The sequence below is a fragment of the Ranitomeya variabilis genome, chromosome 1, assembly GCF_051348905.1.
Source record: "Ranitomeya variabilis isolate aRanVar5 chromosome 1, aRanVar5.hap1, whole genome shotgun sequence".
NCBI classification, from domain to species: Eukaryota; Metazoa; Chordata; class Amphibia; order Anura; family Dendrobatidae; genus Ranitomeya; species Ranitomeya variabilis.
In genome coordinates this window covers 777,675,712-777,703,229 of record NC_135232.1, presented here as the reverse complement: position 1 = coordinate 777,703,229, position 27,518 = coordinate 777,675,712, and the positions used below count along the sequence as shown (strand labels likewise).

The 27,518-nt window shown below is 45.3% G+C and overlaps 1 protein-coding gene across 1 annotated transcript in view; it reads left to right on the top strand.

Annotated features, from left to right (window-relative positions):
- The window catches only part of ATP8B3 (ATPase phospholipid transporting 8B3), a 575,725-nt gene that overhangs the window by 438,166 nt on the left and 110,041 nt on the right, over nt 1-27,518 (top strand). The window contains exons 24-25 of the mRNA XM_077281130.1: nt 18,459-18,698; nt 27,360-27,498. Of these exons, the coding sequence (XP_077137245.1) occupies nt 18,459-18,698; nt 27,360-27,498 (379 nt within the window). The remainder of the gene's footprint in view (nt 1-18,458; nt 18,699-27,359; nt 27,499-27,518) is intronic.

The following is a 27,518-nucleotide window of genomic DNA, read 5'->3' as shown; positions in this document are numbered from 1 at the left end:
CAACACCCACATTATTGTTTTAAAGGGTGTTTATGATGCCCGTGAACAAAATTTTTAGACAGTATGTTGATGTATTCCCCCCCAGGGGGAAATGTTTGTCAGCCCATACACTTATTGCATGGGCATTACAAGTATAGGAGACCCGCTCCTTTGTAATGGGTACAGATTTTTAGGAGGCCCTCCTCCACGTCTCTTCATCCACCACCACCAATATATCATCAGGGTGACCATAGTCCGTGATGCAACACCCATATTATTGGTTTAAAAGATGTTTATGATGCCCGTAAAGAACATTTTTAGACAGTATGTTTATGTATACCCCTCAGGGGAAAATGTTTGCCAGCCCATACACTTACTGCATGGGCATTACAGGTATAGTAGACCAGCTCTTTTGTAATGGGTACAGATTTTTAGGAGGCCCTCCTACACATCTCTTCCAAGGGGTATTGGGGGTGCATCCAAATTTGGGGCAGACCTTGCATTCACTGCATAGGCAAACAGTATGGGAGACCCACTTCCTAATAATGGGAACTGTAGGGTTGGTCAGCTTCAACACTGAAATTCTCCACTGCAGGTTCTACAGCCTCAACACTGCAATTCTCCACTGCATGTTTTTTAGCCATAACACTGACATGCTCCACTGCCAGCTCTTCATCCTCAACACTGCAATTCTCCAGTGCAGATTCTTCAGGCTCCACACTGAAATGCTCCACTGCCGGGTGTTCAGCCTCAACACTGCAATGCTCCAATGCCAGGTCTTCAGCCTCAACACTGACATTCTCCAAGGCAGGTTTTGCAGGCTCAACCCTGCAATGCTCCACTGCCGGTTGTTCAGCCTCAACACTGCAATGCTCCACTGCAAGTTCTTCTTCCTCAACACTGCAAGTCTCCACTGCCGGGTCTTCAGCCTCAACAATTACATTCTCCAATGCAGGTTGTTCAGGCTTAACACTGACATTCTCCACTGCCGGGTCTTCATCCTCAACACTGCAATTCACCAATGCAGGTTCTTGAGCCTCAACACTGCAATTCGCTGCATAGGAAAACAGTATGGGAGTACCAAATTACTAATAATGGGATCAATGCTTTCAGGTGGCCATACAGTACATCTGTTCAAAGGGTTATTGGGGTGCGTGTAACTTTGGTGCAAGGTAGGCCTTGCATGCAATGCATAAGCAAACAGTATGGGAGCACCAACTTCCTAATAATTTGAACATTGCTTTCAGGTGGTCATCCTGTAAGTGATTTCAAAGGGGTATTGGGGTGAGTCCAAATTTGGGGCAGGTGCATTCACTGCTTAGGCAAACAGTAGTGATGAGCGAGCACTAAAATGCTCGGGTGCTTTTTGCTCGGGTCGAGCAATTTGTAATACTCGGGTACTCGGACAGAACAACGAGCCCAATGTAAGTCTATGGGAAACCCGAGCATTTGTACCGCGATCCCCCGGGGGTCCTTTCAATGTCTAAAAACGTCTTAAAATGATGGAAACACTGCTCAAGTGGAAGCATTTCTGACTCCAAGGTCACAGCTGTAAACAATGTTGTCTGAGTTTCACGTCATTTTTACAGGTGCACAAAAAGACATACAAAACCGAAACCAAAATGGATTTTGCTGGGAAATATGTTAAGTAACATCCTTTCCAGGGTAATGACTTGTATATAAGGCTAAATAATTAACCCCAAACAAAAATGTTTCTCCACCACATGGGCTATGCTCACACGCAGCGTTTTTGATGGGTTTTTCAACTTTAGCATTGCTTTCAACCAATACAAATGCATTCACTGGGAAATGTCATTGTTTTTCAAGAAACTTTATTGAATTTTGTTTTTAACCGGGAAGGGTAAACGAGGGAGGGAAGGAAGGGAGGGAAGGGATACGAGTATAGGGAAAGACCCCTATACAATAGGGGAGACAAGCAGTCACATAGTTTAGTAGAATTTAACAGAGTAGAAGTAGCATAAAAGAAATGCTTGAGCGTGAGTTAAGTAATGTAAGCAAAGACAATGATAGTGATATATGTAGCTTTCCTATACTATATAATATCAGACGAATTTGTTAACTTTGAAGATGCAGTAGGCTATAAATTAACTAAATTAGTTTAGGCCAGCAGCTGAGGTTATATATAATACTGCATATTAAAAATAGGTAGCATCACGTAATAAACCCTGTAAAAATTTAGCAACCAAAATTTTACGTATCTGAAAGGAATATATGACAGCCTGTCAAGGCAGGACCATCATTAGTGATGGTCCACAAACATATTGGGCAAAAAGTTCGGTTCAATCACATGTTGTGAAGTGGACTATACAAAGAGGAGAAGAGAAATATTCAATCAAGAGTTTAGTTTGGGTTTGGAAGGGTGGCCAGAAGAAGATCCGGGAGGACCTATACCCGCGCGGTTTAGAAAGTCCACCGCCTCTGCTGGAGAAGTAAAAGTGCGCCATTTTGCCGCGAAGAAGAATCTCAGACTGGAGAACTGGTGCCAGTTGTATTGTATTTCAGCCTGTTGTAGTCTATTGGTGGCGAACTGAAACATTTTCCGTTTTTGCATGGTATCCTTACACAGATCCCTGTATAGGGTCAAGTGACCGTATGGAGACGAGAGGAACTTTGGTTCTCTTGCGGTGACAAGCAATGAGTCTCTTAGCCAGTTAGGGTAGAGTGAGACGATGACGTCCGCGGCAGTATTAGGCGGGAGAAAAGGTGGTCTCCGTATCCTAAATGCTTTCACAATTAGGTTTTTCCCCTTAGCTTCGGGGAGCATGTAAGATATCATAGAAGAGATGTAGTTTCCCAGCTGAGATTTCCCCACCGATTCCGGGATACCACGGACTTTAAGGTTATTTTTTCTTTTATGATTTTCGAAGTCTGTTAATTTATTCTTGAGAGCATCTATGTCGTTCTTTAGATTGACCAGAGGATCTGAACGCACACACTCTGTATTATTAAAAGACGCCAACTCGTGATGTTTGCTTGGAGGGTTGGACATTTTCGGAGTGTTGGGAGGTTTGTCCGAGGTCATGTTAAGGACATGGAATGGGACAGCATTTATTTGTGAGAGGGTGTCCTTAAATAATTTTTTGAGGGTTTTCTCAGATGTTACAGTTCCTTTTTGGTCTATAGATGTTAGGAGAGCCATACATAAGTTAACCATGAATTTTGCTGAGGGGTATTCATCAGAGGCTGAGACTCTATCCAATAGGGAATAATCAGGGACCTCAGGGCATGACTGCTGCTGATCCATGTCGCTAGTGTTTGATGATTTAGACATATCATCTGAGCCGCTTAGATCCTCACTGTCACTGAACCCCTCTGAGTGTTCATCAGGACCCTCATAATCAAAGTCATTGTCAGATGAATCATTGTAGTCACAGTCAGAAGAGACTGAAGAGTCCTTATTATTACCTGAGTCTGCACATTTCTCCTCCGAGGGTGACATAGGGGGGTCAAGGGTGAAATGAAAATTGTCAGCGTTGGACTGATCTTTAATTGTCCCTTTAGTAATGGTCTCAAATTTCTCCTCAAACCGCGAGGTGAGCGACTTAATAAATGACTGGGGCGTCAGTGCAGCATATTCTGTTGTTTCCTTAAATAAAGGGGATTTTTTCCCATGCAGGTTTGGCATGCTTTTAGAGGGTGAACAGTCATTGGTGGTATTATTGAGCTGTATCCCCAACTCCAGAGAAATCATCTCTTCCTCATTATAATCCTGTGACAGTGGAGATAGGGAGTTGTACCTAAGGCAGTGCCCCTGTTGTTGGTTCGAGTCTCCCTCTTTCTGAAAGAGACTGATCCCATCTGGTGATTTATGTTTATATTTAATTGCTTTTAATAGTTCCCCCCTCCTGTTCTGGGGAGATGTATGGCTCACAAAATATTTCTCCTCTGTGTGGAGTGCGGCAGGCAAGCCTCGCCGCTGCTCCCTGGCTTCACTGTCTCTCACCGCCGCTCCCGGCATCTGATATTTACTACCTCCTCCACTTCCGGGTATGAACTCCCTTGCGTCATACCTTAATGTGCTTCGGCACGTCGGGGAGATCATACCGCGTCTGGACTGCTGTGCTGCCGGTGAAACCTTCATTGGCTCTCTCAGCGTCACTGTATCTTGCGGTGCCTGGGTGATCCTCCGGCGCTCCTCAGCTTCTTCCCCGCCTGGCTTCCATGACTTGATGGAGGCCGGGATTCTCATTGCGGGGGCCGGGATTCTCGTTGCTGGAGCCGCTGGGTTGTTTGCAGTATCCCTCCGCCGCGTCTTTGCAGAGTAGATGTCCGCGGTCACTCTGCATCTTGCCGGATCTCCCGCAGTCTTCACCAGGGATGAGGCGGGGGCAGGTGTCCTCCATGCAGCAGCCCGGGCAGTGGTCAGTTTTCTTAGGGGCTGCAGGTCCGCAAGTTCTCGGCCGACAGTTCCACTGCTTACACTCACGGAACTACTTCCCTCAGCAGAGGGAAGCCTGCCGCCATTGGATCTCTCCCGGAAAGTTCTCTGCCAAAATGCGGACGTTTTTGTCGGTGTTCCCGCTTCTTTCCAATCTCCTCTTGTTCCAGGCATATTCTTGAGTGTTGTGGAGTTAAATAATCCACGATTAAGTAGGCTTAATTAGTAGCAAGTAAGGGGTTAGCAGGAGCCCTGCAGATGCACGTCCACTCCTGTCCCCTGGCAAACCACGCCCCCCTGGGAAATGTCATTGTAACATCTAACAACCCTAGCTGGCCATGTTGTGTGTGACACATAAGCAGACACATATTGTTTCATTTATGTAGGAGGGACTCTTAAAGTCACAGAGCCTATTTTTAGAGGGGCATCAGGCGGCATTAATATTCTTAAAGGGCCATTATTAAACAGTGGGTCTCCTATACTGTTAATGCCTATGCATTGAGTGGCTGGGCTGCCAAAAAATAAGAAGGAAGCACCCCAAATACCCCTTTCACAAGACATACAGGAGGGCCTCCTGAAAAAACGTTGCATTGAATGCAAGGCCTTCCCTGCACCAAAGTTACATTCACCCCAATAACCCTTTCAGCAGATGTACTTGAGGGCCACATGACAGAATTGTTCCCATTAGAAGAAAGTGGGTCTCCCATACTGTTTGCTTATGCATTGAATGCAAGCCATGACCTGCCCCAAAGTTACATGTACCCCAATAACCCTTTGAACCAAGATACTGGAAGGCCACAAGAAAACCCATTTCACATTATTTATTTGATACTCCCATACTGTTTGCCTATGCAGTGAATACAAGGCCTGCCAAAAATTAGGAGGCACCCCCAATAACCCTTGGAAGAGACGTAGAGGTGGGCCTCCTGAAAAGAATGTTCCCATTATTATGAAGTGGGTCTCCCATAGTGTTTGCCTATGCAGTGAATGCAAGGCCTGCCAAAAATTAGGAGGCACCCCAATAACCCTTGGAAGAAACATAGAGGTGGGCCTCCTGAAAACAATGTTCCCATTATTAGGAAGTGGGTCTCCCATAGTGTTTGCCTATGCAGTGAATGCAAGGCCTGACAACATTTAGGAGGCACCCCAGTAACCCTTGGAAGAGACGTAGGGGTGGGCCTCCTGATAACAATGTTCCCATTATTATGAAGTGGGTCTCCCATAGTGTTTGCCTATGCAGTGAATGCAAGGTCTGCCAAAAATCAGGAGGCACCCCAATAACCCTTGGAAGAGACGTAGAGGTGGGCCTCCTGAAAACAATGTTCCCATTATTAGGAAGTGGGTCTCCCATAGCGTTTGCCTATGCAGTGAATGCAAGGCCTGCCAAAAATTAGGAGGCAATGCCCCTTGAAAGGGACGTGGAGGAAGGCCTCATAAAAAAAATGTTCCCATTATAAAGGAGCAGGTCTCCTATACTTGGATTAATGCCCATACACTAAGTGCATGGGCTGACAAAAATTTCCCCCTGGGGGGTACTTGTTCTTTAAAAATTTTTTACAGTCATCATAGACACCATTGCAAAAATCTAGACTGGCTGTAGCATCATGGAATATGTTCACCGTGGTGTTCTAGTGGTGGTGGATGATGAGGACATTAAATGGCCAAAATCAGGAAGTGTATACCCATGTGTGGGTGTGAATAGGTGCATGGGAATACACCTCCCAAAAAGACACAGTTTTGGAGGTTATGTTTCACTGTTATCATTTGGTGGTGTAGAGAAGTCTGGCCCAATCCAGCCCTTGTTCATTTTTATAAGAGTCAGCCTGTCTGCATTTTCAGTTGACAGGCGAATGCGCTTATCTGTTATAATTCCACCAGCGGCACTAAAAACCCTCTCTGACAAAGTGCTAGCGGCAGGGCAGGCCAGGACCTCCAAGGCGTAGAGAGCCAGTTCATGCCACGTGTCCAGCTTGGATACCCAATAGTTAAAAGGCACAGAGGAATCACGGAGGACGTATGTACGATGTCCCGGAACACAGCAAAATACTTCCGGGACACAGTGCGGCGGCGCATGCGCACTAATGCTTTTCGGCTTTGCCCGGTGTTGGGCAAAGCATACTGCGCATGCGCAAGGCAAGTTTGAATTGCGCACACGTGTACTACGGAGGAAAGCAACTCAAATTCAACAAAATATTGCGGCCAGCGGGAAAGGAAGGGGTGAATGAAACAAGAGAAAACACCGCCCATCGGACCGGACAAAGGGCCCGCCAAATTCAGGTGACAGGTTCCCTTTAAATTGCTGGATTTTCACGCTGTTGTATTAAAATTATCTGGCTGTAGTCTGCAGTGTGAACAAGCAAATAAATGTGGAAAAAAAGGGGGCTCTGGATTGCTTTGTAAGGCTGGTTTCACACTTGCGTTTTTATCTGCATGCGTTTTTAAAAAAAACGCATGTGTGAAAAACGCATGTAAACGCGGTAAAACGCATGCGTTTTTTAGACGCATGCGTTTTTATAGAAAAACACAAGAAAACACAAGAAAAAACAAGAAAACCCTAACCCTAACCCTAACCCTAAACATGACTGAAATACGTGGCACTGAAATACGTGCAACTGAAATACGTGGTACTTAAATACGTGGCACTTAAATACGTGGCACGTGGCACTTAAATACGTGGCATGTGGCACTTAAATACGTGGCACGTGGCACTTAAATACGTGGCATGTGGCACTTAAATACGTGGCACGTGGCACTTAAATACGTGGCATGTGGCACTTAAATAGGTGGCGCGTGGCACTTAAATACGTGGCACGTGGCACCTAAATACGTGGCACGTGGCACTTATATACATGGCACGTGGCACTTAAATATGTGGTACTTAAATACGTGGCACTTAAATACGTGGCACGTGGCACTTTAATACGTGGCACGTGGCACTTAAATACGTGGCACGTGGCACTTATATACGTGGCACGTGGCACTTAAATATGTGGCACGTGGCACTTAAATACGTGGCACGTGGCATACGTGGCACTGAAATACGTGATACGTGGCACTTAAATACGTGGCAATATGACTGTCAGAAAATGTTCATTAAACGGTTAGGGGTGAGGTTAGGGGTAGAGTTAGGGTTAGGGTTTGGATCCCTTTATCACCTTGATGGTGGTGGGTGGCTTTTCAGTGTGTTTTCTGGTTTTTTTCTATAAAAACGCATGCGTTTTTAGCGCAAACAAACGCATGTGCTTAAAAACGCATGCGTTTACATAGACAGCAATGCATTTTTTTGCCGCGAAAAAACGCATGCGTTTTTTCGCGGCAAAAAAACGCGCAAGAAAATACTGCAGGTAGCATTTTTGAAAATGAACGCATGCAGACAAAAAACGCATGCGTTTGAAAACGCGACCAAACGCATGTGCAAAAAAACGCATGCGTTTTCAATGTTAAATATAGGAAAATAAACGCATGCGTTTTTTGTGCAAAAAACGCTGCAGACAAAAACACAAGTGTGAAACCAGCCTAATAAAATTAGCAGGATTCAGGTGGCAAAAAAAAATTATTCCTAGCCACAGATACCTGCAGCTAGGTATATATATAATAGGCAGCACCAGACAGTAATGGACCCTTTTGACGTATGTAGTGAGATCTATATACTCATCAGATACAGTGCCTGCATGCCTTGCACTGATGTGGATATGCGCACATAGACTCCCCTGCCTACCTAGCACAGCAACCTATACACTCTGTTTTTAGCCCTTAAAAGGACTGTTGGTTTATCTGGATTAGTGGATTGAACACTAGTAGACCCACACTAACTAATAAAAGCACAAATCTGACCCCATCTCAGCAGCAGCTCTCCCTACACTAGCTGAGTCCGGAGCTGAATGCGCCGAGCAGAGCGGCGTCAGGTCTTTTATAGACCTGGTGATGCTGTGCGGCCAGCCAATCACTGCAATACCACAACAAAGATGGCTGCGACATTACAGTGCACGGCAGACAATCCCTGCATGTTGATTGGCGCTCTAAAGACCGCCAAAAATGCAGGTCGGAGACCTGAGCTCTCCCTGAATAATCCCGGAAATGTTCCGTGCTCGCCGAGTACACTGAGTACAGTGATTCTCGGGCGAGTAACGAGTAGTGGCGAGCACGTTTGCTTATCACTAGCAAACAGTATGGGAGTACCAACTTCCTAACAATGGGAACATTGCTTTCAGGTGGCCATCCTGTAAGTGTCTTCAAAGAGGTATTGGGGTGTGTCCAAATTTGGGGCAGGTGTTGCATTCACTGCATAGGCAAACAGTATAGGAGTACCAACTTCCTAATAATGGGAACATTGCTTTCAGGTGGCCCTCCTGTATGGCTCTTCAAAGGGGCATTGGCAGGGGCGTAACTACCGCGGTCGCAGGGGTCGCAATTGCGACGGGGCCCGCAGTGCTTAGGGGCCCACCCAGTCCAGCAGACTGGGCGGGCCCCTAAGAACTCTGAGCTACAAAATGGGCCGCCGGCCCTTTAAATAAATCTTCTTTACAGGCCCTGGTGCGCGTGCACTCTCTCAGTGCATGCGCGATCACGGGTGGGACTGCACTTGTCCCGCAGCAGAGCCCCTCCACCGCAGAGAGCCGCACACCACAACTATGGCTGCAGCTGCTCTGTGCACACAGGACCTAGGATGAGGTCACAGGAGGGGAGGAGTCGGAGTCACATGATCAAGGGCTTCCATGTAGTGCAGGACAGTAGTGTAGTGCTGGTTGTCATCGTGCTGGAGGAGGGTAAGCTTTTGTGTGAGGTCAGGAGGGGTTTGTGTGGATGTAGCAGAGCAGTGTGTGTATGAGGTGTACAGAGCGGAGCCGTGTGTGTATGAGGTGTACGGAGCGGAGCCGTGTGCGTATGAGGTGTACAAGGCGGAGCTGGGTGTTATGAGGTGTACGGAGCGGAGCTGGGTGTGTATGAGGTGTACGGAGCGGAGCTGGGTGTGTATGAGGTGTACGGAGCGGAGCCGGGTGTGTATGAGGTGTACGGAGCGGAGCCGGGTGTGTACGAGGTGTACAGAGCAGAGCCGCGTGTGTACGAGGTGTACGGAGCAGAGCCGGGTGTGTACGAGGTGTACGGAGCGGAGCCGGGTGTGTACGAGGTGTACGGAGCGGAGCCGGGTGTGTACGAGGTGTACGGAGCGTAGCCGTGTGTGTACGAGGTGTACGGAGCGTAGCCGTGTGTGTACGAGGTGTACAGAGCGGAGCCGCACGTGCAAGGTGTACGGAGCTCAGCCTCGTGTGTAGGAGTAACTATGTGTGGCCATTATACTGTAGGTAATATCATGTGTAGTCATTGTACAGTATAGAGCACTATGTGTGGCCATTGTACAGTATGGAGCGCCATGTGTGGCCATTGTACAGTATGGAGCGCCATGTGTGGCCATTGTACAGTATGGAGCACTGTGTGGCCATTGTACAGTATGGAGCGCAGGACAGTAGTGCAGTGCTGGTTGTCATCGTGCTGGAGGAGGGTAAGCTTTTGTGTGAGGTCAGGAGGGGTTTGTGTGGATGTAGCAGAGCAGTGTGTGTATGAGGTGTACAGAGCGGAGCCGTGTGTGTATGAGGTGTACAGAGCGGAGCCGTGTGTGTATGAGGTGTACGGAGCGGAGCCGGGTGTGTACGAGGTGTACGGAGCAGAGCCGCGTGTGTACGAGGTGTACGGAGCAGAGCCGGGTGTGTACGAGGTGTACGGAGCGGAGCCGGGTGTGTACAAGGTGTACGGAGCGGAGCCGGGTGTGTACGAGGTGTACGGAGCAGAGCCGCGTGTGTACGAGGTGTACGGAGCAGAGCCGGGTGTGTACGAGGTGTACGGAGCGGAGCCGGGTGTGTACAAGGTGTACGGAGCGGAGCCGGGTGTGTACAAGGTGTACGGAGCAGAGCTGCGTGTGTATGAGGTGTATGGAGCGGAGCCGTGTGTGTACGAGGTGTACGGAGCGGAGCCGTGTGTGTACGAGGTATACGGAGCGGAGCCGTGTGTGTACGAGGTGTACGGAGCAGAGCTGCGTGTGTATGAGGTGTATGGAGCGGAGCCGTGTGTGTACGAGGTGTACGGAGCGGAGCCGTGTGTGTACGAGGTGTACGGAGCGGAGCCGTGTGTGTACGAGGTGTACGGAGCGGAGCCGTGTGTGTGCGAGGTGTATGGAGCGGAGCCGTGTGTGTGCGAGGTGTACGGAGCGGAGCCGTGTGTGTACGAGGTGTACGGAGCGGAGCCGTGTGTGTACGAGGTGTACGGAGCGGAGCCGTGTGTGTACGAGGTGTACGGAGCAGAGCCGTGTGTGTGCGAGGTGTATGGAGCGGAGCCGTGTGTGTGCGAGGTGTACGGAGCGGAGCCGTGTGTGTGCGAGGTGTACGGAGCGGAGCCATGTGTGTGCGAGGTGTACGGAGCGGAGCCGCACGTGCAAGGTGTACGGAGCTCAGCCTCGTGTGTAGGAGTAACTATGTGTTGCCATTATACTGTAGGTAATATCATGTGTGGCCATTGTACAGTATAGAGCACTATGTGTGGCCATTGTACAGTATGGAGCACTGTGTGGCCATTGTACAGTATGGAGCACTGTGTGGCCATTGTACAGTATGGAGCACTGTGTGGCCATTGTACAGTATGGAGCGCCATGTGTGGCCATTGTACAGTATGGAGCGCCATGTGTGGCCATTGTACAGTGTGGAGCACTGTGTGGCCATTGTACAGTGTGGAGCACTGTGTGGCCATTATACAGTATGGAGCATCATGTGTGGCCATTGTACAGTATGGAGCGCCATGTGTGGCCATTATACAGTATGGAGCACCATGTGGGGCCATTGTACAGTATGGAGCACTGTGTGGCCATTATACAGTATGGAGCATCATGTGTGGCCATTGTACAGTATGGAGCACTGTGCGGCCATTATACAGTATGGAGCATCATGTGTGGTCATTGTACAGTATGGAGCACTGTGTGGCCATTATACAGTATGGAGCATCATGTGTGGCCATTATACAGTATGGAGCACCATGTGTTTGTCCATATTTTTTTGTTTATAATTATTGTTTATGGAACAGTGTGATCAGCAGTGCTAAATGGCTGTGGTTGGGACGTGGATTTGGGTGTGACTAGTTGTGAAATGGGTGTGGCCTAAAATTTGCCACGACCCGCTGCACGCGCCGCAAACTTTGTCCCTCTTTCTTTTCTTCAAAAGTTGGGAGGTATGGAGCACACATGTCATGTACTCTGCGGGCAGGAGCTTAGAGGTGTGGGACCCATGCACCAATTTATGGGATGCAGATTTCCAGCTGGGTGCAGCCATCCCATAATGATCCCCCATAGCCACAGAGCAAATATTATAGCCATATGCATAGTGGAGCAGAGTCTGGCTAGCTGCAGACATCCCATAATGATCCCACATAGCCACATAACACATATTATAGCCATACACATACCCAGCCCACGACTAGTTCTGTAATGGTGCATGTATTACTAACGCAGATGACGTTTGTGTGTCGCCATTTCTAATTCACCTATATATTTTGGTATGGGGGGGCCCCATTTGAAAGTTCGCATCGGGGCCCATAACTTTGTAGTTACGCCACTGGGTATTGGGGTGCATCTAAATTTGATGCAGGGCAGGCCTTGCATGCATTTCATAAGCAAACAGTATAAGAGTACCGACTTCTTGATAATGGGAACATTGCTTTCAGGTGGCCATCGTGTAAGTGTCTTCAAAGGGGTTTTGGGGTGCGTCCAAATTTGGGGCAGGTGTTGCATTCACTGCATAGGAAAACAGTATGGGAGTACCAACTTCCTAATAAATAATGGGAATATTGCTTTCAGGTGGCCCTCCTTCAAAGGAGTTTTGGGGTGCGTCTAAATTTGATGCTGGCTCTGGGTGATGAATATTCCCATCAGCTGCTTCTGCTGCTATTGATATTAGCGACAGCAGATAAAGGCTGATTGGAATAATAGTCCCATCAGCGACCGCCTGTTGTTATTGTTATCACTTGAATATAATGCTCATCATTCTCTCCTGCTAGCGCTGGTCACCGGGAGAGCAGGGGAGAATGGTGAGAGCAGGGGAGAATGGTGAGAGCCGTCTTCAGCACCTGGCGCTGGGGAACAGAACTGTACCACTGCTTCTCAGGCGCCGGGATGTGTCACATGGATGACATGTCAGTGTGTCATTCGTGTGCATGAATGTGGGATGTTTTGTCACCCGTGCTGCCGGTAAAAAATGGATATGTCTATGTGTGAGTCACACGGACACACAGTCCATGGAAACACATGGACATGTGCACAGCAACATAGATTTCAATGTGTCTACATGTGTAAGTGTCTCCTTTACATGTGAAAGAGCCCTTACAGCACCTTCTTTACCACCTCCCAGCTGATAGGAATAGGGTTGAGCGAAACGGATGGGACAAATTCAAAAATCGCCGACTTTCGGCAAAGTCGGGTTTCATGAAACCCGACCCGATCCTAGTATGGGATCGGCCATGAGGTCGGTAATCTTCGCGCCAAGGTCGCATTTCATATGAAGCGTTCAGCGCCATTTCTCAGCCAATGAAGGAGGACGCAGAGTGTGGGCAGCGTGATGACATAGATCTCGGTCCCCAACATCTTAGAGAAGGGCATGACAGTGATTGGCTTGCTTTCTGCGGCGTCACAGGGGCTATAAAGGGGCGTGCACGACGACCGCCATCTTACTTCTGCCGATCTTAGCATAGGGAGAGGTTGCTGCAGCTTCGTCAGAAGCAGGGACATAGTTAGGAAGGGAAGATTAACCCCCAAACTGCTTGTGCTGTAGTGATTTTCACTGTCCAACACCATCTTTTTTGCAGGGACAGTGGAGGCTATATCTTTGTGCATCAGTTCTGTAGCTTATTAGGCTGCCTTATAAAGCTCCCTGATAGCTGCATTGCTGTTTGCACCGCTGCTGTGCAAACCAACTGCTTTTTTAAAAGCAAAAATCCTGGTGCTCCTTTCTGCACAGTTATCTTGTTTATTTGTCCACACTTTTGTGTGCAGCAGTCATTTTTATTGCTGCCATACTTGTCCTGAGATCATTGTAGGGAGATTGAAATTGTACTACAGTCCTTGTATTTTTTCATATATCAGCCAGCCACTTGCTGCCACTTACATTGCGTTGTTTTATACACTGGGCCTTAGTTTTGGTTCAGTATCCCCCCAAAAAAAGTGAGATTGAAATTCTCACAAAGTGGATATACCTCAGTCCTCTTAGTTTGTGGTGTATCAGCCAGCCACTTGCTGCCACTCACATTGCGTTGTTTTATACACTGGGCCTGAGTTTGGGTTCTGTGTCCAAAAAAAAGGGAGATTGAAATTCTCACAAAGTGGATATACCTCAGTCCTCTTAGTTTGTTGTGTATCAGCCAGCCACTTTCTGCCACTTCCATTGTGTTGTTTTATACACTGTGCCTGAGTTTTGGTTTCCCAAAAATGAGGTGGTCTGGTGGAAGAGGCCGTGGGCGGTCGTTGCCAGCTGGTACTGATGGTGGTGGTGGTAGTGGAGCATCTGGTGGTAGTGGGAAAAGCAAAATAGCACCTAGGTCTCGAGGTGTTGAGCCAGCGTCATCCTCTTGCTACACAAGGCCTCAAAGGCTCCCTTATCTGGGAGTAGGAAAAAGGCTTTTAAAGCCGGAGCAGCAGGAAAAAGTTTTGGCTTTCCTTGCTGACTCAGCCTCTAGCTCTTTCGCCTCCTCTTCAGAAAGTTCCAAATATAAAAGCAGCGAGTCGTCAGTGGATGCTCCCGGTCAGGAACAAGTGGCTTCCTTGTGTCCTTCACCCAAACCAAAAGTGAAGGATGCGTCAGGCGAGACTACAGGTTACTCCATGGAGCTCTTTACACATACCGCGCCTGGATTAGAAAGGGAAATTGTTAACTGCCCATTACAAGATGAATCGGACACGGAGTGCACTGATGCACAGCCACAGCTAGATTATTATGCTGTTCCATTGACTTAGATCACTACATTGCCCTCGCAGTGTACTGAGCCAGAATCTGATCCTGATGAGACTATGGTGCCCCGTCCCGAACGCTATAGCACCTTACACGGTGTCATCTGGCTGGTCCGTAAAGAGCTAGAGGCTGAGTCAGCAAGGAAAGCCAAAACTTTTTCCTGCTGCTCCGGCTTTAAAAGCTGTTTTCCTACTCCCAGATAAGGGAGCCTTCGAGGCCTTGTGTAGCTAGATGATGACGCTGGCTCAACACCTCCAGCCTTAGGTGCTACTGTGCTTTTGCTACTACCACCAGATGCACCACCACCAACACCACCATCAGTACCAGCTGGCAACCACCGCCCACGGGCTCTTCCACCAGACTTCCTCATTTTTTGGAAAATCTAACCAAAATAACAACTGTTATATGGTACTGTAAAACAAGGTAGAAGGTGTATATAAACTTGTTGAGAATTTAAATCTTCTTTTTTTGGGGATACTGAACCAAAACTCAGGCCCTGTGCATAAAACAACACAATGTAAGTGGCAAAAAGTGGCTGGCATTCCTATCTTGTTTGTTCTTGCATATTATTGTTTCTAGTAGGGTTGAGCGAAACGGATCTGACAAATTAAAAAATCGCCTTGTCGCGTTTTTTTTTAGCCCTCAGGTTAGCATCCTCAATAATCAGAACCTCCCATTCCCGTCTCCAATACTTTACACGTGCTGCGCCGATTCTTTGGAATGCACTACCTAGGTTAATACGATTAATCCCCAATCCCCACAGTTTTAAGCGTGCCCTAAAAACGCATTTGTTCAGGCTGGCCTGCCGCCTCAACGCATTAACCTAACTATCCCTGTGTGGCCTAATAAAAAAAACCCCAAAAAACAAAACATAATCAGGTTCCTCGCATCATGTCCTCATACACTCTATGCAGTCAATAGCCTCTGTGTCTGTACTGCTACATACTTAGGCTGTTAACTGGTTCATGCAGCTTTACATGAACATCCGAGCCTTACACTATGGCTGGTCCAAATAACTAAAGCAATTGTTACCATCCACCTCTCGTGTCTCCCCTTTTCCTCATAGTTTGTAAGCTTGTGAGCAGGGCCCTCATTCCTCCTGGTATCTGTTTTGAACTGTGATTTCTGTTATGCTGTAATGTCTATTGTCTGTACAAGTCCCCTCTATAAGTTGTAAAGCGCTGCGGAATATGTTGGCGCTATATAAATAAAATTATTATTATTATTATCATACTGTTCAGAAAGGAAATGGGTTCTATGTCCCAGAGATGAACGTGCTTTGGTCCAACATGTGCATATTAACCCAAGGACAAAAGCAAAAGAGTCAGACCTTGTGAAAATAATGGCGGAAACTGGTAAGATTGTGTCAATATCCACAGTGAAATGAGTACTGTATCAACATGGTCTGAAAGGCCACTCTGCCAGTCTATTACCCTAAAAGAAACATAAAAAGCCAGATTAATGTTTGCAAATGCACACAGGAACAATTACCTTAATTTTTGTAGAATTGTCCAATGGTCTGATGAAACTAAAATTAAACTTTTTGGGCATAATAATGACCATCGTTACATTTGGAGGAAAAAGAGAGAAGCTTCGAAGCCTAAGAACACCATCCTAAATGTGAAACACAGGAATGGCAGCATCATGTTTTGGGGTTGTTTTGTTGCAGGAGGAGCTGGTGTACTTCACAAAATAGATGGCATCATGAGAAAAGAAAATTATGTGGAAATACTGAAGCAACATCTCAAGACATCAGCCAGGAAGTTAAAGCTTGGATGGAAATGGATCTTCCAAATGGACAATGAACCGTAGCATACTACCAGAATTGTAACAAAGTCGCTAAAAACCCCTTCACCCCCGGAGCTTTTTTCGTTTTTTTCGTTTTCGTTTTTCGCTCCCCTCCTTCCCAGAGCCATAACTTTTTTATTTTTCCATCAATATGGCCATGTGAGGGATTATTTTTTGTGGGACAAGATGTACTTTTGAACAATACCATTGGTTTTACCATGTCGTGTAACAAAAATGGGGAAAAAAATTCCAAGTGCGATGAAATTGCAAAAAAAGTGCAGTCTCACACTTGTTTTTTGTTTGGCTTTTTTGCTAGGTTCACTAAATGCTAAAACTACCTGGCCATTATGATTCTCCAGGTCATTACGAGTTCATAGACACCAAACATGTCTAGGTTCTCTTTTCTCTAAGTGGTAAAAAAAATGTCCAAAGTTTGCTAAAAAAAAAAAAAAAATTGCACCATTTTCCGATAACGGTAGCGTCTCCAATTTTCGTGATCTGGGGTCAGGTGAGGGCTTATTTTTTGCGTGCTGAGCTGGCGTTTTTAATGATACCATTTTGGTGCAGATACGTTCTTTTGATCGCCCGTTATTGCATTTTAATGCAATGTTACGGTGACCAAAAAAATGTAATTTGGGCGTTTTTTTTTTTTCCTTCCTACGCCATTTAGCGATCAGGTTAATCCTTTGTTTTTATTGATAGATCAGGCGATTCTGAACACGGCGATACCAAATATGTGTAGGTTTGATTTTTTTTTATTGTTTTATTTTGATTGGGGCGAAAGGGGGGTGATTTGAACTTTTATATATTTTTTTATTTTTTTTATATTTTTAAACACTTTTTTTTAAAATTTTGGCATGCTTCAATATCCTCCACAGGAGGCTAGAAGCATGCACTACACGATCGCCTCTGCTACATAGAGGTGAAGCACAGATCACTTCTATGTAGCAGAAATGCAGCTTTGCTTTAGACACCGACCACAGGGTGGCGCTCAAAGCAATCGGCCATCAACAACCATAGAGGCCTCAAGGAGACATCTGGTTGTTATGGCAATGCACCGATGACCCCCGATCATGTGACGGGGGGTCAGCGGTGTGAGCACTTCCAGCCGTGCGGCCGGGAGCGCTAGTTAGGCTACTTTCACACTAGCGTTAACTGCAATCCGCCACAATGCGTCGTTTTGCTGAAAAAACGCATCCTACAAAAGTGCTTGCAGGATGCGTTTTTTCCCCATAGACTTACATTAAGCGACGTATTGCGACGGAATGACACACGTCCCAACCGTCGTGCGACGGTTGCGCCGTGTTGTGGCAGACCGTCGGGACCAAAAAACGCTACATGTAACGTTTTTAGCTCACGACGGTCCGCTTTTTCCGACCGCGCATGCGCGGCCGGAACTCCGCCCCCACCTCCCCGCACTTCCCCGCACCTCACAATGGGGCAGCGGATGCGCTGGAAAAATGCATCCGCTGCCCCTGTTGTGCAGCGGAGACAACGCTAGCGTCGGGAACCTCGGCCCGACGCTAGTGTGAAAGTAGCCTTAAATGCCGCTGTCAGCATTTGACAGCGGCATTTAACTAGTTAATGGATCGTGATTCCGCTTGCGCTCATTGCGCGCACATGTCAGCTGTACAAAACAGCTGACATGTCGCGGCTTTGAGGTGGGCTCACCGCCGGAGCCCACCTCAAAGCAGGGGTTCTGCCAGCTGACATACTATTCCGTCAGCTGGCAGAAAGGGGTTAAGGATATTAAAATCAGTGTTTTGGAGTGGTCATCACAATGCCCTGACCTCAATCCTATTGAAAATTTCTGGGCAAAGCTGAAAAGGCAGGTGCGAGCAAGGTGACCTACAAATCTGGATAAGTTACACCAGTTTTGTCAGGAGGAATGGGCCCAAAGTCCGACCGACTATTATGAAAAGCTTGTGGAAGGATATCCCAAACGTTTGATCTGAGCCATTCAGTTTACGGCAATGGTATCAAATACTAATGAAATGTATGTAAACTTTTGACTTTGCAGTAAGTAATAAAAATGCCTTTAAACATTCTCTCTCTCATTATTCTGGCATTTGGCAAATATTAATAATTATGGTAATCCTAATTGACCTAAAATGGGAAAAGTTTATTCAGATATCATGCCATATATTGAGAAAAACATGCATATGTTTCTTTTTATATAATGTATGTAAACTTCTAGTTTCAACTGTATGTATTAATATATCATAAAACAGAAAAATTATATAGTTTAATTTTATACTTTAATGTATACATTAGTACTTCAAGTATCTAAACTATTTTTCTTTTCTTTTAAGGATGTCAATGCTAAAATGAGTCTACAACTTCCTGAATTATATGAAGTTGGACAGATGGGTTCTGTCTTCACTTACAAGATATTTGCTTGGTCTTTTATAAAAGGGATATTAACCTCTTTAGCATCCTTCTTTGTAACCTATGGTGCATGCATAGACACTGCAGGCCCTGGTAGCACCTGTGACTATCATTCATTTGCAGTTATAACAGCAACTTCAATTTTTTTGGCTGTTACCGTGGAGGTAAGGTTGTACCATCATAAATATATTTCAGTGGTTCAAAGACTTTTTAGGTGAATTCCCAAACTGCATATTTTGTAGCAAAAAAATCTGTGACTCAAAATCAATTCAATTTTTCTTGTTTGACATGAATCAAACAGTGGCAGAACTATTTGCAATAAACCTACAGCAAATAAGCAATGTGTAAACATACCCTTAGGCCATGCTCAAATGTAACATGTTTTTTCAGTTGTCCATACCAAACTATGCAATAACAATCTTCTCTGTTTACTGCCTTTTCACTATGATTTTTATGTACTCTGCTCTTTAATTGATGCATTTTTGGTGCAGATTTTAAGCAGCCTTTTAATATAATTACATTCACTTTGCATGGATAGTTGAATGGAACAGATATTCTGTCCAAAAGAATGCAGCAGAAAGAACGAAGCATTTATGCTACGTTTGAACATGGCTTAAATGTACGTAGTGTCTAAGTTTATGTTGTTATTGTTATGGTTTATGTTGCTTATACAATGCATAAAATGAACAACATGAAAAAAAAATGACCCTAATCAAGATCGCCAACTGTCCAGAAATTCTTGGACAGTTCATGAACTGTATGTTTTATAAGCAGCCCTGACAAAATGCGTGCCGCACACGTGCACACTAATGACACATGCTTGAAGAAGTTTGTGTGGTTCCCAGGTGCCAGCTGGTGAAGGCAGCTCTCATCATTGCTGCCTGGTCTCCTGCGATCAGTGTGACCAGTCAACAGTGATGAGAGTTGCATTCGGCAGCCGCTATGACCCTCCTTTTTACATTTAAAAAATGGCGTAGGTTCCCTCATATTGTTCATAACCAGCAGAGGGAAAGCCCACAGTTGGGAACTGATGTTAATAATCTGGGAAAAGGTACAAAATCCCTAAAGTTTCCCAGGTTATTAATAACAGCTCACAGCTGTTTGTTTAGCCTTTACTGATGAATTTATGGGGACCTCCCCCCTAAAAAGGTGCAGGGTCCCTCTATAAATTCAAAAACGTAAAGGCTAAACAGACAGATGTGGGTTGATATCAATAGCCTGGGAAGGGGCCAGAGATATCTCCCGCCCCCCCAGGCTACCAACATCAACCCTGAACCTCCCCAGAAATGACGCATCCATAAGATGTGCCAAATCTGGCTCTTAGTCTCACTCTTCTCACTTGCCCTGTGGCGGTGGGAAGTGGGGTAATAGGGTTGGGGTTGATGCTTTGTGCTGGCAGCTGACATTAAGCCCAGGGGTTAATAATGGAGAGGCATCCATTACTAACTCCACAGTAATTATTTTAAATAAACACACAGCAAGAATAAAATCCTTTATTTGAAATAAAACAAAACACCCTGTTTTACACATTTATTTAAAAATAAAAAAACAAAGTTATACTCATCTTTATGCTTAATCCACTGAACCCATGTCCCCTGTAAAAAAAACAAAAATTATAAGCAACCATATTCCTCACCTGTCCAGCATGAAGATAATCCTTCAATGCCAATGATCACTTACCCGTATGACGTGAAGTTAATTAATTTGTCCCTTGACAACTCATCTAGATGCTAGGCTGAAAGCTGGCTTGATGTGAACATACACACTGCCATCCAGCAGAGACTGAGCTGCGCTTAATAATGTATCATCAGTGTCTCTACTGGATGACAGGCTGAACGATCGCATCATGCCAGTGTTCAACGTGACATCTAGATGTAGCAAAGCCAGACTCATCAAGGGACAAATGAATTATCTTCACGTCAGACAAGTGAGGGATATGGTTGTTTATTATTTTTGTTTTTTTTACAGGGGACATGGACTTCAATGGATTACGCATAAAGTAAAACTTTGTTTTTTATTTCTAAATAAATGTGTAATACGGTGTTTTGTCTTATGTTAAGAAACTGATTTTATTCTTGCTTTGGTTATTTCAAAACATACTGTGGGGTTAGTAATGGATATGTCTTATAAACAACTCTCCATTACTAACCCTGGGCTTGATGTCAGCTGTCAATATAAATCATAAACCCCAACCCTATTACCCTACTTGCCACAGTCACAGGGCAAGTTGGAAGAGTGAGGCTAATCGCAAGATTTGGAGCATTTTATGGATGCGCCATTTCTGGGGTGACTGAGGGCTAATGTTGGTAGTCTGGGGGGGTGCAATAACTCAACCCATAGCTGTCTGTTTAGCCTTTGCTGGTTTGAATTTATAGGGAGACCCTGCGTCATTTTTTCTGGGTTCCCATGTAAATTCACCAGTAAAGGCTAAGTAAACAGCTGTGATCTGTTTTTAATAGCATGTGAACCTTTTTGGATTTTCTCCCTTTTCCCAGATTATTAACATCAGTTCCTAGTCGTGGGCTTTCCCTCTGCTGGTTATGAAAATTACTTGGAAGCCCATGCCATTTTTTTTAATTTAATTCTTTATTTACACAGGAGGTACACAGATGCTGTTGAATACAAGTCCCATGATTGTCGCCTGGTCGTGCAAATCTCAGGTTGACCAGGTGACAATGATGAGAGCTGCCTTCAGCAGCTGTGCCTGGGAACAGCGCGAACTGTACCTCTTCTTCCCAGGCGCTGTCACACGAGCACATAGACTGACTGCACACAGATGGCACACCAATGTGACACATGAACACACGGACAGCAAACAGATACACGGATATCACATGGATGTCACATACAGTTAGGTCCATATATATTTGGACAGAGACAACATTTTTCTAATTTTGGTTATAGACATTACCACAATGAATTTTAAACAAAACAATTCAGATGCAGTTGAAGTTCAGACTTTCAGCTTTCATTTGAGGGTATCCACATTAAAATTGGATGAAAGGTTTAGGAGTTTAAGCTCATTAACATGTGCCACCCTGTTTTTAAAGGGACCAAAAGTAATTGGACAATTGACTCCAAGGCTATTTCATGGACAGGTGTGGGCAATCCCTTCATTATGTCATTCTCAATTAAGCAGATAAAAGGCCTGGAGTTGATTTGAGGTGTGGTGCTTGCATTTGGAGGGTTTTGCTGTGAAGTAAACATGCGGTCAAAGGAGCTCTCCATGCAGGTGATACAAGCCATCCTTAAGCTGCGAAAACAGAAAAAACCCATCCGAGAAATTGCTACAATATTAGGAGTGGCAAAATCTACAGTTTGGTACATCCTGAGAAAGACAGAAAGCTCTGGTGAACTCATCAATGCAAAAAGACCTGGGCGCCCACGGAAGACAACAGTGGTGGATGATCGCAGAATAATCTCCATGGTGAAGAGAAACCCCTTCACAACAGCCAACCAAGTGAACAACACTCTCCAGGAGGTAGGGATATCAATATCCAAATCTACCATAAAGAGAAGACTGCATGAAAGTAAATGCAGAGGGTTCACTGCACGGTGCAAGCCACTCATAAGCATCACGAATAAAAAGGCTAGACTGGAATTTGCTAAAAAACATCTAAAAAAGCCAGCACAGTTCTGGAAGAACATTCTTTGGACAGATGAAACCAAGATCAACCTCTACCAGAATGATGGAAAGAGAAAAGTATGGTGAAGGCGTGGTACAGCTCATGATCCAAAGCATACCACATCATCTGTAAAACACGGCGGAGGCAGTGTGATGGCTTGGGCATGCATGGCTGCCAGTGGCACTGGGTCACTAGTGTTTATTGATGATGTGACACAGGACAGAAGCAGCCGAATGAATTCTGAGGTATTCAGAGACCTACTGTGTGCTCAGATCCAGCCAAATGCAGCCAAACTGATTGGCCGTCGTTTCATACTACAGATGGACAATGACCCAAAACATGAAGCCAAAGCAACCCAGGAGTTTATTAAAGCAAAGAAGTGGAATATTATTGAATGGCCAAGTCAGTCACCTGATCTCAACCCAATTGAGCATGCATTTCACTTGTTAAAGACTAAACTTCAGACAGAAAGGCCACAAACAAACAGCAACTGAAAACCACCGCAGTGAAGGCCTGGCTGAGCATCAAAAAGGAGGAAACACAGCGTCTGGTGATGTCCATGAGTTCAAGACTTCAGGCAGTCATTGCCAACAAAGGGTTTTCAACCAAGTACTAAAAATGAACATTTTATTTAAAATTATTGAATCTGTCCAATTACTTTTGGTCCCTTTAAAAACAGGGTGGCACATGTTAAGGAGCTGAAACTCCTAAACCCTTCATCCAATTTTAATGTGGATACCGTCAAATGAAAGCTGAAAGTCTGAACTTAAACTGCATCTGAATTGTGTTGCTTAAAATTCATTGTGGTAATGTCTATAACAAAAACTAGAAAAATGTTGTCTATGTCCAAATATATATGGACCTAACTGTACGTACATACGGATACGGATCAATTATTCAACACCTTTAATTCTCTCCTCCGTCCCCCAGCACCTCCTCCATCCCCACTCATCTCAGCTGAAGACTTTGCCTCATTTTTCAAGCAGAAGATTGATAACATCAGAGACAGTTTTGGTCAACAACCCCCAGAACCCTTCCTCCCGACTTCCCAGCCCTCCACCTCCAAAACCAACTTCTCCACCATTACAGAAGATCGACTCTCCACTCCACTCTCAAGATCACATCTCACCACCTGTGTACTTGACCCGATCCCATCCCACTTCATCCCAAACCTCACCACAGTCTTCATCCCAACCCTAACCCATCTCTTCAACCTATCACTAACAACTGGCGTTTTCCCCTCAAGCTTTAAACATGCCTCCATCACACCTATCCTCAAAAAGCCCTCTCTTGACCCATCCTCTGTATCTAGCTATCGCCCTATATCACTTCTCCCCTATGCCTCCAAGCTACTGGAACAACACGTCTACCTTGAACTGTCCTCCCATCTCTCTTCTTGCTCCCTCTTCGACCGCTTACAATCTGGCTTCCGGTCACACCACTCCACTGAAACTGCCCTAACTAAGGTCACCAATGACCTCTTACCGCCAGGAGCAAGCGACACTACTCTGTCCTCCTCCTCCTGGACCTGTCGGCTGCCTTTGACACAGTGGACTATTCCCTATTATTACAGACCCTCTCATCCCTTGGCATCACAGACTTGGCCCTATCCTGGATCTCATCGTACCTAACAGACCGGACATTCAGCGTCTCCCACTCACACACCACCTCCTCACCTCGCCCCCTATCTGTCGGAGTTCCACAAGATTCAGTCCTAGGGCCCCTGCTCTTCTCCATATACACCTTTGGCCTGGGGCAGCTCATAGAATCTCATGGTTTCACTATCATCTCTATGCTGATGACACACAGATCTACATCTCTGGACCAGATATCACCTCCCTACTAACCAGAATCCATCAATGTCTGTCCACTATTTCATCCTTCTTCTCCGCTAGATTTCTGAAACTTAACATGGACAAAACAGAATTCATCTTCTTTCCCCATCTCACGTGACCCCCCCCAATGAACCTATCCATTACAGTAAATGGCTGCCCACTCTCCCCAGTCCCACAAGCTCGTTGCCTTGGGGTAATCCTTGACGCTGATCTCTCCTTCAAACCACATATCCAAGCCCTTTCCACTTCCTGCCGACTTCAACTCAAAAATATTTCACAAATCTGTTCATTCCTCAATCAAGAATCTGCAAAAACCCTAGTCCATGCCCTCATCATCTCTCGCCTTGACTACTGCAACCTCCTGCTCTGTGACCTCCCCTCAAACACTCTCGCACCCCTGCAATCTATTCTAAACTCTGCTGCCCGACTAATCCACCTGTCCCCCCACTATTCCCCAGCTTCTCCCCTCTATCAATCCCTTCACTGGCTCCCCATTGCCCAGAGACTCCAGTACAAAACCCTAACCATGACGTACAATGCCATCCACAACCTGTCTCCTCCATACATCTGTGACCTTGTCTCCCGGTACTTACCTACACGCAACCTCCGATCCTCACAAGACCTCCTTCTCTACTCCCCTCTTATCTCCTCTTCCCACAATCGTATACAAGATTTCCCTCGCGTATCACCCCTACTCTGGAACCCTCTACCACAACACATCAGACTCTCGCCTACCATCGAAACCTTAAAAAAGAGCCTGAAGACCTACCTCTTCCGACAAGCCTATAACCTGCAGTAACCACCGATCGGCCAAACCGCTGCATGACCAGCTCTACCCTCGCCTACTGTATTCTCACCCATCCCTTGTAGATTGTGAGCCTTCACGGGCAGGGTCCTCTCTCCTCCTGTACCAGCTATGACTTGTATTGTTTAAGATTATTGTACTTGTTTTTATTATGTATACCCCTCCTTACATGTAAAGCGCCATGGAATAAATGGCGCTATAACAATAAATATTAATAATAATACGGATGGCACATGAATTCGGACAACAGATCTCACCAGGTTTTTCCTGTACAGGAATCACCAGGACATGTGAAGGAGGTCTAAAACAAATTTGATGGTTAGGCAATTTTTTGTAAGCTGAAGAATGTTGTACAGATTGTTATGAATGGTATTAGAAATGAGTGGATCAATTTGCAGAGGATCGAGTTAGAGTAAAATTTCCTGAAATTCACGATTTTACGCCAATTTAAACATTTTGAGATTCAATTTTGTCCACAATACCCCCAAGCAATATGACACCCCCACAGCCTCTCTCAGAGAATGATACCCTCACAGTTCCCCATATACAGTATAATGAATATACATGAAGCGTGATGCCAACCACAGCCATCCACAAAAAGTATGATGCCCCATGGTACATTTCCCCACACACAAAATAATGTTGCCAATCTCCCCATACACACGATTCCCATATATCCATCCTCAAACATTATGTTGCCCCCAAAGTCCACCACTTATAATATGAAGTCATCCACAGCCACCCACATGATTTCCTCACAATAAATTCCCCAACAGACAATATAATGGGTCCCTGAGTTCCCCAGTAGTATGATGTTCCTCACAGTCCCCCTAGACAGAATACTGCTCCCATAGCCACACACACACAAATGCTCACAGATTGATGCCCCTCACAGTCTGCCACAGGATTATTCCTTTATAGCCCTCTCACAAATAATGATGTCCCCACAGATCTCCACACACAGAATAATGTCCCTGCAGCCCCCCACACACAGTATGATGCTTACCACAGTTTACTCCACATAGTATGAGTCTCCTCACAGTTAGAGTGACATGGATGACCTTACAGATATTTCAGTTTCTACTCAATCTGTTGGCTTCTTGCTCCAACATTATGTTCAAATTAAAGTTGGGACATACAAAAATCTCCTGGAACACCAGGACAGCTCTCAAAATTGTGACTGTCCCACTGGATTCTGGACTCAATAGAAGCTATATAAACATGACGATGAAAACAAAACACATTGGAAACAGGCATGGGGAAACAATGGAGGTCAAAATTACATAATTAAAATTAGCAGACTATTGACCACAACAAGGGAATGACTTATAAAAACAGTCTTAGACAAATCTATGCATGGTAAAAGCCCAGCAGCTTTCCTAGTGTGCACTATAAAGAAGCTGTATGCAGCAAGATCCTGTAACACTCTGTTTAAAAGCTAAGAGCAGCATCAAGCTTGTAGGGACATGCCCCCACTTCCTCTTATTAGTCCTGCTTGTCTGTAATTATAGATGGATTAGTCTTGACAACAAGCAATGGACTGCAAGTTGCTCAGATGGGAAACACCTAGACCCCAATTGTTTACTGTGTATACACCAGAATTCTTGCTTTTGTGAATTTTGATGTTTTCTTGACAAATTTTGGGTAGCTCTGCCAGAATGGTCAAAGCTGTGGTAAAGTCAGGGTGGGATAGGGCATGGCGAAGCCCATCTGACGAATTAACTAAAGGTGGCAGTGTTCCTTGCACTAAAAATGTTACTACAGTCCCTGACTCAAGCGACATTTTTTGAGAGGCACACAGAGACACATGCCACTGATAAGATATGCCTAATTCATTAAGTGGCATGCGCCTTATAATGAATTAGGTGCGTCTTATTCCTGCATACCCATCATTAAGACTGGTGTATGAAATGCCAGTATTAATGAATCAGACCCTAGTGTCCATAGCTTTAGAAAAATGTTTTACTTAAAAAATGATTTTGTACCAAAAGTATATTAAACTATTTATGGTGTCTACACTTAAAGGGAACCTGTCACCCCGTTATTTCAGTATGAGATAAAAATACCGTTAAATAGGGCCTGAGCTGTGCTTTACAATAGTATATGTTTTGTCCCCTGATTCCCCACCTATGCTGCCGAAATACCTTACCAAAGTCGCCGTTTTCGCCTGTCAATCACGCTGATCTGGTCAAAAGGGCGTGGTGAAATGGCTTTTTCTCCTCCACCTCTTGCTTATCTTCCCGGCGTTGGCGTAGTGTTCTGCGCATGCGCAACTGCCGAATGTACTGTGCATTTCACCACGCCCTTTTGACCAGACCAGCGTGATTGACAGGTGAAAACGGCGACTTTGGTAAGGTATTTTGGCAGCATAGGTGGGGAATCAGGGGACAAAAAATATACTATTATAAAGCACAGCTCAGGCCCTATTTAACGGTATTTTTATCTCATACTGAAAAAACGGGGTGACAGGTTCCCTTTAAAATCTAATAATTTTAAATGCATGTTTATTAAAACTGCAATGTCTATTTACAATTATGATCATTTTCCTAAAACCTACAGATAATTTTTGAAATATCTTTCTGGACACTCGTGTCGATACTTGCATTCGTAATCAGCCCAGTGCTTTATTTTCTGTTGACTCTTATCACTCAATCAAGACCACTGTTCAAATTAATGCCAACCATGTTTCAGTTTCCTGGTAAGTAACTTGTCTATTAT